Source organism: Pseudorca crassidens, chromosome 9, assembly GCF_039906515.1.
Source record: "Pseudorca crassidens isolate mPseCra1 chromosome 9, mPseCra1.hap1, whole genome shotgun sequence".
Taxonomy (NCBI): domain Eukaryota; kingdom Metazoa; phylum Chordata; class Mammalia; order Artiodactyla; family Delphinidae; genus Pseudorca; species Pseudorca crassidens.
The window spans coordinates 80166518-80182474 of NC_090304.1; the positions used below are offsets into that span (position 1 = coordinate 80166518).

Below are 15957 nucleotides of genomic sequence, written 5' to 3' on the forward strand. Positions count from 1 at the left end.
TGGATTACATGTTATGTAGTTCCAGTTAATTTATATGTTATGACAAGCTATAGATTTATCTTTCTTGCAGTAATAAAAATTGTCAGGGGAAATATATTACAGTGGAAGGATAGAGACCAATGAAATTAATAATACAAAATTAATAAGAAAAATGGAAGTTGTGAATGGATAGGAATGCCTGTGCACCTTTAAGGCAAAGATGTTATCTCATATTTATAATTTCATTGCTTAGAAGTATCTGGCAAGAATAAACATAGTTAAGTTCATTTTCTCTAATTCTTAATGGATCGTACTTATATTAAGTCATTTTTTTCTCTTTCTAGTTGATCCTGATTTTCTAAAATCATTTTTATTAATCCACGAGTCTTGTAAAGCATATGGTGCTACACCAAGCCGATATATGACCTTTTTACGTGTGTATTCTGCCATTAATAGCAGCAAGAGAAAGGAATTATTAAAAAGACAAAGTCATTTGCAGGTACAATATTGGTAATCTTAAATTATTTTATCTATACATAGGGGACAAGGATTATGTAAATCACAATGCCATGTTGCCATACTTAATATAAATAAATATTGTACTGTATTAAATGTCTTGGAAAACTGTCTCACCTGTCTTTATAGCCCACTAGATTATAGTAATGGTTTTGTAATTTTTTTTTTGTTTGAATAATTATTTCTTCACTACATGGTATTTATGTGTTTTTGATAGTTTATGGTGCTGTCTTTAAATGTCTTTTTCATATAAATGTGTTTTAGAAATCAGAAATGCCTATTATTAATTAACACGTAATATCCAATATTATGCTTTATAATAAACTTTAAATTATATTTATATTTTTAAAATATATTCTTAAAATTATATTTTATAAACATCTTCTTATCCATGTCACTTGACTTGGTACGTTCTGAACAGTTTTCTTTTTGTATTTCTCTAACTGCAGAGCTTAAACTTAAGCATGGTATTAGAATGTCAGCTTCAGATTCTGTCAGAGAGCATTTCCTCTGCCAAGTTCTTGCTTCTCTTTGTGAGGGTCGTAAACTAGGAACATTAATTTGCAGAGTTATCTTTATTCTTCTTTCTAATGATTCACTTTCATTTATATTAAGCCACTAACTCTACATGCTTTGGAGGGGTAATTTCCTGATTTAGTTCTCTATGGTGTTTCAGGTAAATCACTTAAAATCACTGAGTTGCAGCTTAATTGGGTGAATGTGTTGAGTACATTAGATAAAATTCAAACGTAAAGAACCAGCGTGATGCCTGTCCTCTGTGCTGGGTGCTCAGTAAATACTATTTACATTCCTTTTTTTTTGCCATTACTATCTTTCCAAATCTTCTGATTTGTTATGTGACAAAAACCCAATCATATTAAAGAAGAGAGGGAATATTTTTCATGTTTATTCCTTGGATTATCCATGGGCTGTGGAATGGGGTGTTATAATGGCCAGGCGTGTTATAATGGCCATGGTCAAACAACCACCCAAAGAATAGCTGAAGCATTTTGAGTGATTGCTTACCAGACCCATTTGTAAGGCAGTCTCTTATAAAATAGTTGGGTAGTGGACAGACAAACCAAGTCACGTCCAATATAAAAAGAGTGGCCCCTGAGTCCTTCTGCCCAACCAATGAGACTGAAAAATGGGAAGGGTTTACAGAATTTTTTTTCTTTTCTATTTTCCTTCCTGTCTAATGCAGTGAGTAAAAACCCTACTATTTAAGCTATCTAATATCTAATATATGTTGATCCGTTCAGCTTTACTGTGATGCTTTAAAATCTATCTTTCTCAAAAGCCTCTGTGGAGTCTTTTACTACATCTTAATGAGTACACAGTTGAATAAATCATTATAATCAGCAAGACGAAAATACCTAAGTCCACTTGCAAATGTAGTATATGTACACATTTACATTTATGCTTGATTCTTTCTTATAGACTTTGTTTACTGTATGTATATAAAATTCCTTTTCTTTTAATATTGTCAATCAACATTTTATTAATGTAGGCTGGTGTATCTAAACTAAATGAAGCTAAAGCTCTCGTGGATGAACTGAACAGAAAAGCCGGAGAACAAAGTGTATTACTTAAAACTAAGCAAGATGAAGCAGATTCTGCTCTTCAAGAGATCACAGTATCAATGCAGGTAATGTTTAGAGTAAGCTCAGCGATGCAAACGATAGAAAGGTCATTTATGCCTGATTGTCAGTCAGTGTGAAAAATAACATTTTTACTTATGTGGATTTAAAAAATATTGCTTGTCTGTGCTGAGTAGACTGATAGCGTTGTGTACTTGAACTTTTGTGGAAGAGTGTGTTATTTTCCCATATTGTTTGAAATCAAAACTATATTATCCTCAATTGTTCATACACTAATTTATCTATAATATAAAAATATAAACATTTTAATTGGTGTAGGTTTGTCTGTAACTGATTTTGTTTACCCTCAGTTAATATTTCCTTTTATTTTTCTTAATATCTCTTTTAGGCTTCAGGGGTTTTCCCTGTTTTAAATATTCTCACGATTTACAAAATAAATCTATTCATTCTATTTATACTTTCATGATATTTTTAATATTTTGTTTATATCCTCTTTTAACATTGCCTTTCTTTTGTTGAACCCTCTCAAGGGAGATTTCTCTCTGTTCTTTCTTGCTTGGGTATTCTTTTACATTTGCACACCCTCTCAGTATGCTTCTGTCCATTACCTTGCTTTTTAGTACTGATTACATACTGATTACCACCAAATCCATCTTTTTTGTCCTTCAGCCCTATCCTTCCTCTGAACTTCAGACTCAAATAGCCGATTATCTGTTAGACATGTCTTCTTGAAAGTCTCACAATTCAAAACAGATTAAAAACTGAACTTATAATTTCCTTTTCTGTATTCCTTTCCTCAGTTTATGGTACTACACTATAGCTAATTATTCAAGACAGAATTTATAAATTGTTAGATTTCTGTTCCCTCAATTCATGACTCTAATGAATCATTAAATTCTGTTAGTTTTACCTCCCTGATTTGTCTTAAATATGTTTCCCCATCTCAATGTGGGTGACTATTAACCTTACTTGAAGTCCAATGCCTCTTTTATTTAAATTAACTTCAGTGTTTATCAGACTAGTGTATATATCTCAGTAAAAGTAAATAGTATAAAAAAGTCTTAAAAATAACAAAGTTGGAGGGCTTATGATATAAAGACTTACTATAAAGCTACAGTAGTCAAGGTAGGGTAATATTGGTGTAATGATAGGCATATCGACTATTGGAACACTGTGGCATCCAGAAACAGACTCATGCATAAATGGTCAATTAATTGTATACAAAAATACTGTTTAAATGGGGAAAGGGTGGTCTTTTTAAAAAATGGTACTGGAATATTTGGAGATCCATGAAGAGAGGAAAAAAAACCCTCAAACCTTTACCTTACAACTTATATGAAAAGTAACTTGACATGGATCATAGACCTAAATGTAGAGCATAAAATTATAAAACTTTAGAAGAAGATATGAGAGAAAATCTTTTTGATGTTGGGTGAGGCAGAGCTTTCTTAGATATGATACCAAAATAGAAGAAGAAAATAAATGATAAATAGGATCTTATCAAAATTAAAATCTGTGCTCTTTGAAATAAATTCCAAAGAAAATGAAAGGCAAGTCACAGACTGGGAGAAAATATTTACAAACGTGTATTTGATAAAAGACTTGTATCCAGCATGTATAGAAGTGATTACAACTCAATGCTAATAAAACTAACAATTCAATTTAAAAATAGGCAAAAGATTTGAACCTGCCCTTCATGAAAAAAGACTTATAAAGGGGCCAGTAAATACATGAAAAGATAGATGCTCAACATCATTAATCAGCAAGGAAATGTAATCCCCTTATTTTTTAGTATGAGACCTCATTCTAGCCCTTAGCTTTGTAGTGCTTAGCCTGGTAATTACAAATCCAGAGCTTCTTTGACTTAGTTTCTCAGAAGAGTAACCTTTTTTCCAAACTTCTGATAGTTGGGAAGGGGAGTGGTATGACTCCATAAACTGCGTATTTAAAAATGTGTTCTAAATATTCTGTGAAGACTTCACAAGGCCTCAGCTATTTTTTAATTTTCATCAGCCACCTGCAGCATTCTCTCCTAGAGCCTTCTGGCTTGTTTCATTTTTTGCCTGGTTACAGCTGCTGTCCTGAGATCATTCTTTACCATCTTGGTTTACGCCTTCGTTTCTGTGGAGCCTATCCCCAAAAGCTTGGTGAGAAAGGATACATGGGCGATAAATTTTGAGATCTCACATATATGAACATTCTTCTCTGTCCTTGGTTGGTTGGTTGGTTGTGTGCTGGGAATAGTATTCTGGATTTTGAAGGCATTGTTCCATTTTCTCCTAGATTCCATTGTTGTGATTGAAACACTCAAAGCTATTTTAATTCCTGATCTGTTTTGGGGTGACTTGTTGTTTTTTATTTTCTCTCTTGGAATCTATTTTAGATCTTTGTTTCCATTTTTCTGAAAGATGTGGTGATTTGCTTTGCTTTAGGTTTATTTTCATCCACTGTGTCCAGTGTGGGTTCTTTCTACCTGAAAATTTATCTGCTTCAGTTCTGGGAAATCTCCTTAAATTATTCTATTGATAAATCCTTTTCCTTTATTTCTCTGTTCTTGCTTTTTAGAATTCTTCTTATTATTTGGGCTTTGGGCTTACTGGTCTGGTTCTCTAATTTTCTTATATTTTCTCACTTTTTTTCTTCTCTATGTGCTCTACTTTCTTCAAAATTTCTTCAACTTTATTTTTTAACCCTCCTATTGAGTTTTTCATTTCTGTTAAATTATTTCTCAGGAGATTTAAAAAAATCTCTAGATGTTTCCTTTTGGCAGTAGTGTCCTTATTTGTTGTTGTCTCATTGTTGCAGTATCTCCAACTAGCTCTCAGAGGATATTTTATGAAGTTTCATTTTTCCTGAATATTTTTTTTCTTCTGAATATGTTTTATTATTATTTTTCTTACATGATTGCTTTATTCTCAGTTAAAGAATAATTCTTAGTTATTCACAAAAAAAGCTTTCTTTTCATGTTTGGTCATCTTCATTGAAAATCTGAGCGTGGAAGGGAGGTTTGTTTATTGTGAACTTCTCAAGAGGGTTATCTGGACTGATTTGAATGGCATAAGCAAAAGATTTCACCTGGCATGTCAAAATAAATTCCTTGGCAGATGGAAAATCTTCAAAGCAATAACATTTGCAGATAATTGATGATTATATACACATTCAGTGTTTACAACATAAATTTATGGACTGCCTGACCTGGAAGTAATAGATCAGATAATAAATTTAATTTTCATACTGTAAAATTTTAGCATAATTTTTTATCAAGGAATTTTAGAACCAAAGTAATATAAATACTTATCTGAAGCAGCTAGTCATTTTTATTGTTAAGAATATCTGTCAAATACTTTTTTTTCCCTTCAGGAAATTGAAGGCATCGTTCCATATTCTCCTAGCTTCTGTAGCTGCGATTGGAACACCTTTAAATTTCTTACCTTTAAAGAGTAATTTGAAAAAAGTAAAAGCTTCATAAAGAATAATATCATTGATAACTATATATTTACAAAAGGAAAATATTCAGCACTCCGTGTGCCTATGTACCTTCAAACTAGTGAACATTATTAAGATACATTGAGTACTATGCTATTCTTTTCTCTGGACTGTTCTGGGAAGAGGTATTTCTAAGACTGTAGCTAATTGTATTACTTAGTAGAGACCCAGAAGAATAACTCTGCATCTTGTATTATAAGTTAATAATTTTGCTCAATTATAAATTGGAGACATTTCTGTTTGTTATTTTATACATAAGTATGGTAGGGAGAGACAGCTTAAAAACCAAACCGTACAACTTTTAAAGCTAGCAACTCTAGGTTTGTGACATAAGGAAAGAACACACTAAATGCTGTAGTCACTCAGAATAGATATAACTTACAATTGGAAAAGTAGGTTAATAAAACACGAAGCACGTGAGTTGGGCCTGTAAGCGTGATTTTGATATTGTGGAGATGGAGAAAAGAACTTTCCCTGTTGAGGAGCGGTAGCAGAGATACACAGGTAGAAACCCTTGTGGAACATAGAAGATACCAATTGCGCTCACGTGTCAGGTACCTGAAGAATCAATATATTGGCAATAGGACACAAGGCGTTAGTATTGTTCTTGTTGTTGGTTTAAACAACAGAAATTTATTTCTTCCAGTTCAGGAAGGGAGAGAGCGAGAGAAGAAAACTCTCTGGTCTCTTCTTTTTTTGATTTAATTGAGATATAATTGACTCATAGCACTATATTAGTTTCAGGTGTACAATGATTCTGTATATGTATATAATGTGGCATGATTACCACAATAAGTCTAGAGAGGATGCCAAGCATTAGTTTTTAAACTTCTTGAATGATTATAATATGGTTGAGAATCACTGTTGTTAGGATTCTTGGAAGGTTTCTTGACAAATTTTTTCCCTTGGTTTTTTTTATAGTATAATAAATAAATAAGTCAAACACAAACATTCCTAATGTTCATCCATTTTTATATATGTGAGACCCTTGATTTTTGTATTCATGAGCAAAGAGGTCATGTGTTAATATATCATTTAGTGTTCTTTGAATCTTTACTAATTTTTGTTCATATATTTGCCATATTATTGTGTCATGATTTCAATTAATTTTTTTTTTTTAAAGCCTGCTCTTTTTTTTAAATGCTTGGCTTTTTATTTATTTATTTATTTATTTATTTATTTATTTATTTTTGGCTGTGTTGGGTCTTCATTTCTCTGCAAGGGCTTTCTCTAGTTGCGGCAAGCGGGGGGCCACTCTTCATCACGGTGTGTGGGCCTCTCACTATCGTGGCCTCTTTTGTTGTGGAGCACAGGCTCCAGACGTGCAGGCTCAGTAGTTGTGGCTCACGGGCCCTGTTGCTCCACGGCATGTGGGATCTTCCCAGGCCAGGGCTTGAACCTGTGTCCCCTGCGCTAGCAGGCAGATTCTCAACCACTGCGCCACCAGGGAAGCCCTCAATTAATTTTTGTCTAAAATAAAGTCTAGAAACAAACTTCTAATATACTATAGATTGTCTCTAAGAATTATTACTATTCTACTATTAGAATTATAGAAGACTTCTATTTTCAGTTTTCTTATTTATGAAATAAGCATAATATTTATCTCAGCGTTGTTGCAAGTGTTAAATGTATATTATTATGATCATTTTCTAAATTATGCATTTCGGACATGTTTGATTTTTAAATAGTAAGCATTTATTACTTTGCTATTCAGAAAAAAATAAATAAAGCATACTTCTTAATAGTAAACATAGAGTAATTTATATCATGTTTCCTAGGCATTTTAGAAACTCTTATGCCAATTAACATTAGAAAAGCATTTAATAGAAAGTGCTATTTTAAAATAACATTTTTGGTATCATGCTTTTAAATGTTGAGTGCATTAAAATTGATTGGAATGCTATTTAAATATTCCTGTAGGATGCTAGTGAACAAAAGACAGAACTTGAAAGACTAAAGCACAGAATAGCAGAAGAAGTCATTAAAATTGAAGAAAGGAAAAACAAAATTGATGATGAATTAAAAGAAGTACAGGTAAGTTAAAAAAAAAAAGGAAACAGTGTAAGAGCCATTTACATTTTTGATTACCAACTTTACATAGGAGTTTAAAGCATAAGTCACTTTCTAATAGTATTATCAATGTGGCTTTCACTCAATACTATTTATAAAAGAGAAGCGGGAAGGAAAATCTGCTAGGAGGAGTAAGCAAATTAACTGATGGTTGTTAAAAATAATCTTTGTTTTGTGTGAACCATGTTGTTTTGACTGTAGAGGAAAAAATATTTTGTAGATAAACTCTTAGGCTTTTTTTCTTGAGACTTGATTAAATAAGCAAACAAGTCTTAGCATATAAAGAGCCTCTTGAAAATGGCAAATTGTCTCAAAACAAATTAGATTTTCCAAATTAGACTGTTGTAGTTATGGTGAGAAGAAACTCTTACTTTCTCAATTTGAACATTTTGTACTTTGTGTGTTTCAGGGCATTTTGATATTTGAAGAGAACGGATATTAATAACTAGAGTCATTTTTAATAAAATGACAATAAAACATTATTTGTAAAGAGTTAGTGATTTTTTTATATATATTTTTTGAAAGTAAAAACGCCCTTTTCGTGTTCTAGCCTCTAGTCAATGAAGCTAAACTAGCAGTTGGAAACATTAAGCCAGAATCTCTTTCAGAAATTCGTTCACTGCGTATGCCACCTGATGTAATCAGGGACATTCTTGAAGGAGTTTTAAGAATAATGGGTATCTTTGATACATCTTGGGTGAGCATGAAAAGGTAAGTTTTTGAATTTGTGAAAAATGTTATTTCACCAATGAATTATACATTCTTTTGTATTTTTAAATATTTCTTATATTGCTTCTCAAACTGAATTTCATCTAAGTACCTACCTGGTTATACACTTTCCCCTGATATTTCAAGATGGTCTATGTAATCATATATCAAGATCTATATTTTCCTTTCTCTATAAGTGATTGTTAAAAGTGTCAAAGGAAAACAGGAATGCCTTAAAGTCTTTAAGAACATCTTAATAAACAAATATTTATTTGGTCCTCACACAGTATAGAGCATTGTGTTTACTGTGATTTACTAATGAAGTAAATATAGTCACTATTCTCAAAAAGAATCTTGGATTCTTGGCAGAGACAGAGAGACACAGAGAGCAGGCGAGAGCCCCATAAATTATATAAGAGTGATGTAAACTGGAAGAGAAAAGGCTGATTATTAACTCAGTATGCAATTATGCAGCTTTAGGTTTCACAGTATAACAATGGTATTGTGGTTTGTGCTGTTGTTCAATTCCATTTTAGGACTTAGGCTGATAGTAGAGTTCTTTCTCTATCTGAAATGGGAGAGAAGATTTAGATTGAGGGAGCACTTTAAAATCTGTCTTATAAAGGAGTCAGAATATTTTCTTGCATATCCTAGAATGTATTAGTACCCAGGGGTTCACAAAAAGGGATTTGGGTAGAGTTCAAGATTATAATTCCTTCATTTTATTGCTTCAGTGTATTCACAGAACATTAGAAAAACTGTTGTGCATCTTTCTGGAGATCCTCGTCTATAAAAAATGATGAATGGTACTTTAGAAGCTTAAGTACTTTAAAAGTACCCTAGTTTTGGTTAACTAATAGATTAAAAGTATTGTATACACCACTTTGTTAAATTGATATTTTTGTTAAAAATAGCAAACTTTATTTAGCCTTATTTGAAGTACTATGCTTTAATTTCAGTTTCCTTGCAAAGAGAGGTGTGAGAGAAGACATAGCAACCTTTGATGCACGAAATATTACAAAGGAAATAAGAGAGAGTGTTGAAGAACTTCTTTTTAAAAATAAAGGATCTTTTGATCCAAAGGTAATTTTTAACAGTTGTGCCATAAATTCCCTTTCCATACTATATAATATTCACCTTGTCAAAATATGATGATTTATCATTATTGATTGTTTAGTTTACCTAAAAACTAAAAGTTCATTATAATAAGTTGTAAGTATTATAGCTGGGAAGCATTTACCAGAAGAATTAGGTAAACTATTGTAGAATCTAGAGGGTTGGGGGAAGGTTTATTATCTTAAGTGGTTTTTGAATCTTATGATCTGCTGTCAGCGGTAAGTTCCTAACTAGTCATAACTTCCAACTTGCCTGTATGCTTTTATTTCTTCTAGTATACTTGTCATATAATAACAGATATCTCTCTTGGAATACTTATATCTAATTTCAGCAAACAGTTTAAATTCCATGATTCTGGTCTTTTTTATATCCTTTATTCAAAATGTCATGTACTTCTTCTTTGACACCAATAGCAATTGTTTGAAAATTGCTTTTATCTAGTAAAGATCTATCTTGTATATTGAAGAGAAAGAATTGGTGCTTGAACATCGTTGTGGACGGCACATGTATTCATTTTAAACGTGGCTGATAATTACTTATGTCAATGAAATGTCATTATATTAAAGATTGTATGTGGTTCAAAATGATTTATTCTTAAGAAAAAATAGTGTATGTATTTTTCACTTAATCAAAATAGCAATTCACTTTATTTTTGCTATAAACCAAAAACTTCATTATTCGGGATAAGTTATTAAACAAATGCTTAAAGAAAATACACTAGAATTAACTTTGCCTTTATTTGAAATTAAGTTAAGATGCAGAATAATTTCTGATGTATTTTTCAGAATGCCAAGCGTGCCAGTACCGCAGCTGCTCCTTTAGCTGCCTGGGTTAAAGCCAATGTCCAGTACTCCCATGTCTTGGAACGAATTCAGCCTTTGGAAACTGAACAGGCAGGATTAGAATCGTAAGTGAAACATAAAATATAAATAGTTCTAGCCTTTATTTTCATCAATCTAATGACCTAGTTATATTATTAGGATTTATTTCTTGTCTGTATCTAAAAAGGCAGCAGACAACACTGAGTCATTTAAATACAAATTAAGAATGTAGATCAAGATGATGGAGTGGAGGATGTGGAGCTCACCTCACCTCACAAACACATCAAAAATACATCTACATGTGGAACAATTATCATGGGAAACTGACTAGAAACTGGCAGAAGAACTGTACAATTAAAGCTGCAAGAAAGATCTGTACATAATTGGGTAGGACAGAAAAAAAGGCATTTGGTCAGGAACTGAGCCCCTAGGAAGGATCTGTAAGAAAGAAAAGTTCTATATGGGTGGACCCTTGACTTGAAGAGCGAGGAGGTTGAGCCACACACTGGGCATACCAGTACTGGGCTCCTGCGTGGAAGAGACAGTCCCCCTCGCCTGCTGGGAAATCTACTGAGACAGACAGAAGGGCTGGAAAAGCCTAGACTCTACTTGTGAGGAGTGCTCGCATGCTGGCTTGCTAACAAGCAGGGTCGAGAGAGTTTTGCATTAGTGGGTGCTGCCTTACCACTTCCCAATCCGAACTGGCAAACAACCCAGGCCCACTCACTCCATCCCTGATGCAAGATTTGCACACAGACTTGGTCTAGCTATGGAGAGACAGACTCTGGAGGCTGGGGTATGATCCGGTGGAGTCATGGAGGCCATTGTCAGTGTGCACATGAACAGTGCCACAGAAATGCCCAGTGACTAAGCACTGAAGCTCAGGTAGACAGACCTTGAGAGAGACACAGCCCGAGGGACTGGGATGTGGTCCAGGTGGGACGGTAGCAGTTGTCATCAGCATGCTCAGGAGTACAGAGCCTTTCGTCTCCCCGTGAGAGCACCCTGGCTCTGGCTCCACTCACTCCATGCCACAACTTAGCAGTAGATCTGGGGCAGACAGGTCCTGTGAGAACACTGCCACAGAGGCAGCCCAGATCTCTGGTGGCAGTGCAGTCACTTCAATTCCTGCAGCCACAATGCCCCAGCCCTCAGCCCCAGCCTACTTCAGACCATAGCCTTGCACTAGATCTCAGATGAACACAGCAGAGAAAGGGATTCAACCTTGGGCTGCTTCTGAGCAGAAACGTGAATGCCTACACAGGTGATGCATAGGTCCTCTGTGACTGCATGGGCCTTACTTGCTTTAGCAATCACCTCCTTTTGGGCAGGGCTTGAACTCATGGACAGTGGAAACTGATTGAGCCTGACCATCAGGGCTTCTACTCCAACAACTGGGGAGCAGACCTCACCTCTGACAGGGCATTGACAGCCATGGAGCAGAGAAAAAGTCCCACCTCACGTCTTGTACAGGCTCTAGATGCTACAACACCAGCCATACCACCTATCAAGGGGATAATAGCCCACACACCCTGAAGAATGATGTGGCTGGCGTCCAACTGAAACCAGCCCTCACACCAAAAATATTGGATTCACACAGTCTACACAGTGATGTTCCCACATAAAAACACCCCTTCAAGACCACAGCAGATAACTGTTTCTGCTAAATTCATAGAGACAAAGAAAGTTAAGTAAAATGAAAAGAGAGAGGAACTACTTCCAATTAAAAGAACAAGATAAATCCCCTGTAAGAACAAATAATGAAACAGACCATGCAGCAGTCTACTAGACCCTGATTTCAAAAAGGAGGTAATAAAAATGCTAACTGAATTAAGAAAGATTATCGATAGAAACACAGATCACTGTAACAAGGACCTAGAAACTATAAAGAGGAGCCAATCAAAAATAGACAATTCAATTCCCAAGATAAAACCAATCTAGAAGCAATGAATAGCAGACTAAATGAGACAAAAGAATAAATAAGTGATCTGGAGATAGAATAATGGAAATCACCCAATCAGAACAGCAGACAGAAAGACAAATGAAAAAAAAAATGAAATCAACATATCAGATCTATGGGATAATATAAAACATGCTAACCTATGCATAACAGGGGTTTCAGAAGGAGATGAGAGAAGGGGGTTGAAAATGTATTTGAAGAAAATATGGCTGAAGACTTCTCAAACCTAAAGGAGGAAACGTACTCAGGTACAGTAAGCACAGAGAGTCCCAAACAAGATGAACCCAAACAGACCCACACTAAATCATATATTAATTAAAATAGCAAAAGTTAAAGAGAGGATTCTAAAGGCAGCAAGAGAAAAACAAAGATTTAGTTACAGGGGAACCACCAAAAGGCTATCAGCTGATTTCTCTGCAGAAACTTTACAGGCTAGTAGGGATGGCATGATATATTCAAAGTACTGAAGGGCAAAGCCTGCAACCTAGGATGCTGTTCCTAGCAAGATTATCATTTGGAATAGAAGGAGAGCTAAAGAATTTTTCAGAGAAGCAAAAACTAAAAGAATTCAGCAATATTAAACCTACCCTAAAAGAAATATTGAAGGGTCTTCTCTAAATAGAAAAGAAGCAAGAATCTGTAGGAAAGGGAAAATCAGAATAGGAAAGGCAAATATATAAAAGGATTCAAGATCACTTTTAAAAACCAATACATAGATTAAAAAATAATAATATATTTGTGAAAGTAATTTTAACTATAATTAACAGTAAAAGGATAAGCATGACAATATAAAATAGGATATCAAAATCACAAAATGTAGGGGAGGGGAGTATAAAAATGTAGATTTTTTAAAAATACAAACTTGAATGACTATCAGTTTAAAGCAAATAGATATAGTTATGGGTCAACATACTTGAACTCCATGGTAACCTCAAATCAGAAACGTACAATAGATTCACCAAAACCAAAAAGAAAGAACTCAAGCATACTACAAAAGAAAAACATCAACCCCCTCCCCCTGCCAAAGGAAAAAAAAACTGCACAGAGAAGAACTACAAAACCAACTGGAAAGCAAGGATTAAAATGGCAGTAAATACATACTTATCAATAATTACTTTAAATGTCACTGGATTAAATGCTCTGATCAAAAGACAGAGTGGCAGATTGGAGGAAAAAAACCAAGAAACTACAATTTGCTGCCTTCAGAAGACTAACATCAGGATGAAAGATACACATAGACTGAAAGGCGATGGAGAAAGAGAATTCATGCAAATGGAAACAACAAGAAAGTGGGGGTAACAATACTCCTATCAGACAAAATAGACTTTAAAACAAAAGCCATATAGAAAGAAAAAGGGCATTATATAATGATAAAGTGATCAATATAAGAAGAGGATATTACACTTGTACTGTAGGAGCACCTAAGTATATAAAACAAATGCTAGAAGACATAAAGGGAGAAATTGACAACGATACAATAATAGTAGGAGTCTTTAACACCCCACTGACATCAATGGACAGATCATCCAGACAGAAAATCAATACGGCAAGAATGTTCCTAAATGATACAATAGAGCAGTTGGACTTAATTGATGTCTACAGGGCACTACATCCAAAACAAAAAACAAAAACAGAATACATGTTCCTTTCAAGCTCACATAGAAGATTCTCTAGGATAGATAACATACTAGACCACAGAACAAGCCTCAACAAATTTAAGAGGTTAGATATTATTTCAAGCATCTTTTCTGACCACAGTGGTATGGAACTAGAAATAAACTACAGAAAGCAAAATAGGAAAAGAACAAACACATGGAGACAAAACAACAAGCTACTAAAAAGACAGTGGCTCAACAATGAAATCAAAGAATAAATCAGAAAATACCTTGAGACAAATGACAATGAAAACACAACCTTACAAAATCTATGGGATGCAGCAAAACAGTTTTAAGAGGGAAATTTATAGTGATATACAGGCCTTCCTCAAGTAACAAGAAAAATCTCAAACAACCTAACCTACCACCAAAATGAATAAGAAAGAAGGATAAACAAAATCCAAAGTTAACAGAAGGAACAAAATAATAAAGTTCAAGGGGAAATAAATAAAATAAGAGATAAAAAAATAATAAAAAAGATCAATAAAACCAAGAGCTGGTAGTTTGAAAAGGTAAATCAACAAACCTCCAGAGAGACTCACCAAGAACAAAAGAGAAATGACTCCAATAAATAAAATAATAAATGAAAGAGGAGAAATAACAACTGATACCAGAGAAATACAAAAAATTATAAGAATACCATGAACAGTTTTATACTAACAAATTAGACAATCTAGAAGAAATGAACAAGTTTCTAGGAACATACAGCCTGCCAAAATTGAGTCAAGAAGAAATGGATAACTTGAACAGACTGATCACTAGAAGTGCAGTAGAATATGTAATAATAATAAAAAAAAAAAAAACCTCCTTGCAAACAAAAGCCCTAGAGTGGATGGCTTCACTGGGAAATTCTACCAAACATACAAGGAGGAACTCATACCAGTCCTTCTAAAACTATTCCAAAAAATTGAAGAGGAGGGAACACTTCCAAATTCAATCTATGAGCCCACTGTTATCCTGATGCCAAAACCAGACAAAGACACTACAAAAAAAGAAATTTACAGGCCAATATCTTTGATGAATTTAGACGTAAACGTCTTCAGCAAAATATTAGCAAATTGAATCCAACAATACATGAAAAGGATCATACACCAAGATAAAGTTGGGTTCATTCCAGGATCACGAGGATGGTTCAAAATATGTGAATCAGTCAGTGTGATACACCACATTAACAAAAGCAAAGACAGAAACCACATCATCATCTCAATAGCTGCAGAAAAAGCATTTGACAAAGTTCAATATCCATTCATGATAAAAACTCTCACCCAAATGGGTATATAGGGAACATATCTGAACATAATAAAAGCCATTTATGACAGACCCATAGCCAACATAATACTCAATGGTGAAAAGCTGAAAGGCTTCCCGGTAAATGCAAGAACAAGACTAGGATATCCACTCTCACCAGTTCTATTCAACATTGTAGTGGAAGACCTAACTACAGCAGTCAGACAAGAAAAAGAAGTAAAAGGTTTACGAATTGGAAGGAAAGATTGAAAACTGTCACTACTTCAGATAACATGATACTCTATAAAGAGAACCCCAAAGTCTCCACACAAAATCTATTAGAACTAATAAATGAGTTCAGAAAGGTAGTAGGATACAAGATTAATACATGGAAATTTGTTGTGTTTCTTTACATTAACAAATATCAGAAAGAGAAAGCAAAAAAAGAAAAAAATCCTGTTTAAAATCGTGTCAAAAAAAGTAAAATACCTAGGAATAAACTTAACTGAGGAGGTGAAAGACGTATATGCTGAAAGCTGTAAAACATTGGTATAAAGTAAATTGAGGATGATTCAAAGAGACAAAAAGATATCCAATGCTCTTGGATTGGAGGAATTAATATTGTTAAAATGACTGTGCTACCCAAAGTAATATACAGATTTAATGCAATCTCTATCAAAATACTCATGACATTTTTCACAGAACTAGAACAAATAATCCTAAAATTTATATGGAACTCCAAAAGACCCAGAATTGCCAAAGCAATCCTGAGGAAAAAGACTAAAGTTGGAGGCATACCCCTTCCAGACCTCAGACTA

General features: G+C 34.0%; 1 protein-coding gene across 8 annotated transcripts in view; it reads left to right on the forward strand.

Annotated features, from left to right (window-relative positions):
* Positions 1-15957, forward strand: part of DYNC2H1 (dynein cytoplasmic 2 heavy chain 1) — a 379694-nt gene that overhangs the window by 116148 nt on the left and 247589 nt on the right. For all 8 annotated transcript variants that reach the window (XR_010946253.1, XM_067750851.1, XM_067750854.1 and 5 more), the window contains exons 54-59: positions 324-478; positions 2006-2143; positions 7503-7616; positions 8203-8363; positions 9320-9443; positions 10262-10383. Coding sequence is in view for 7 of the 8 variants with exons in the window: in XM_067750851.1 (XP_067606952.1) it covers positions 324-478; positions 2006-2143; positions 7503-7616; positions 8203-8363; positions 9320-9443; positions 10262-10383 (814 nt within the window). In the remaining variant the exon portion in view is untranslated. The remainder of the gene's footprint in view (positions 1-323; positions 479-2005; positions 2144-7502; positions 7617-8202; positions 8364-9319; positions 9444-10261; positions 10384-15957) is intronic.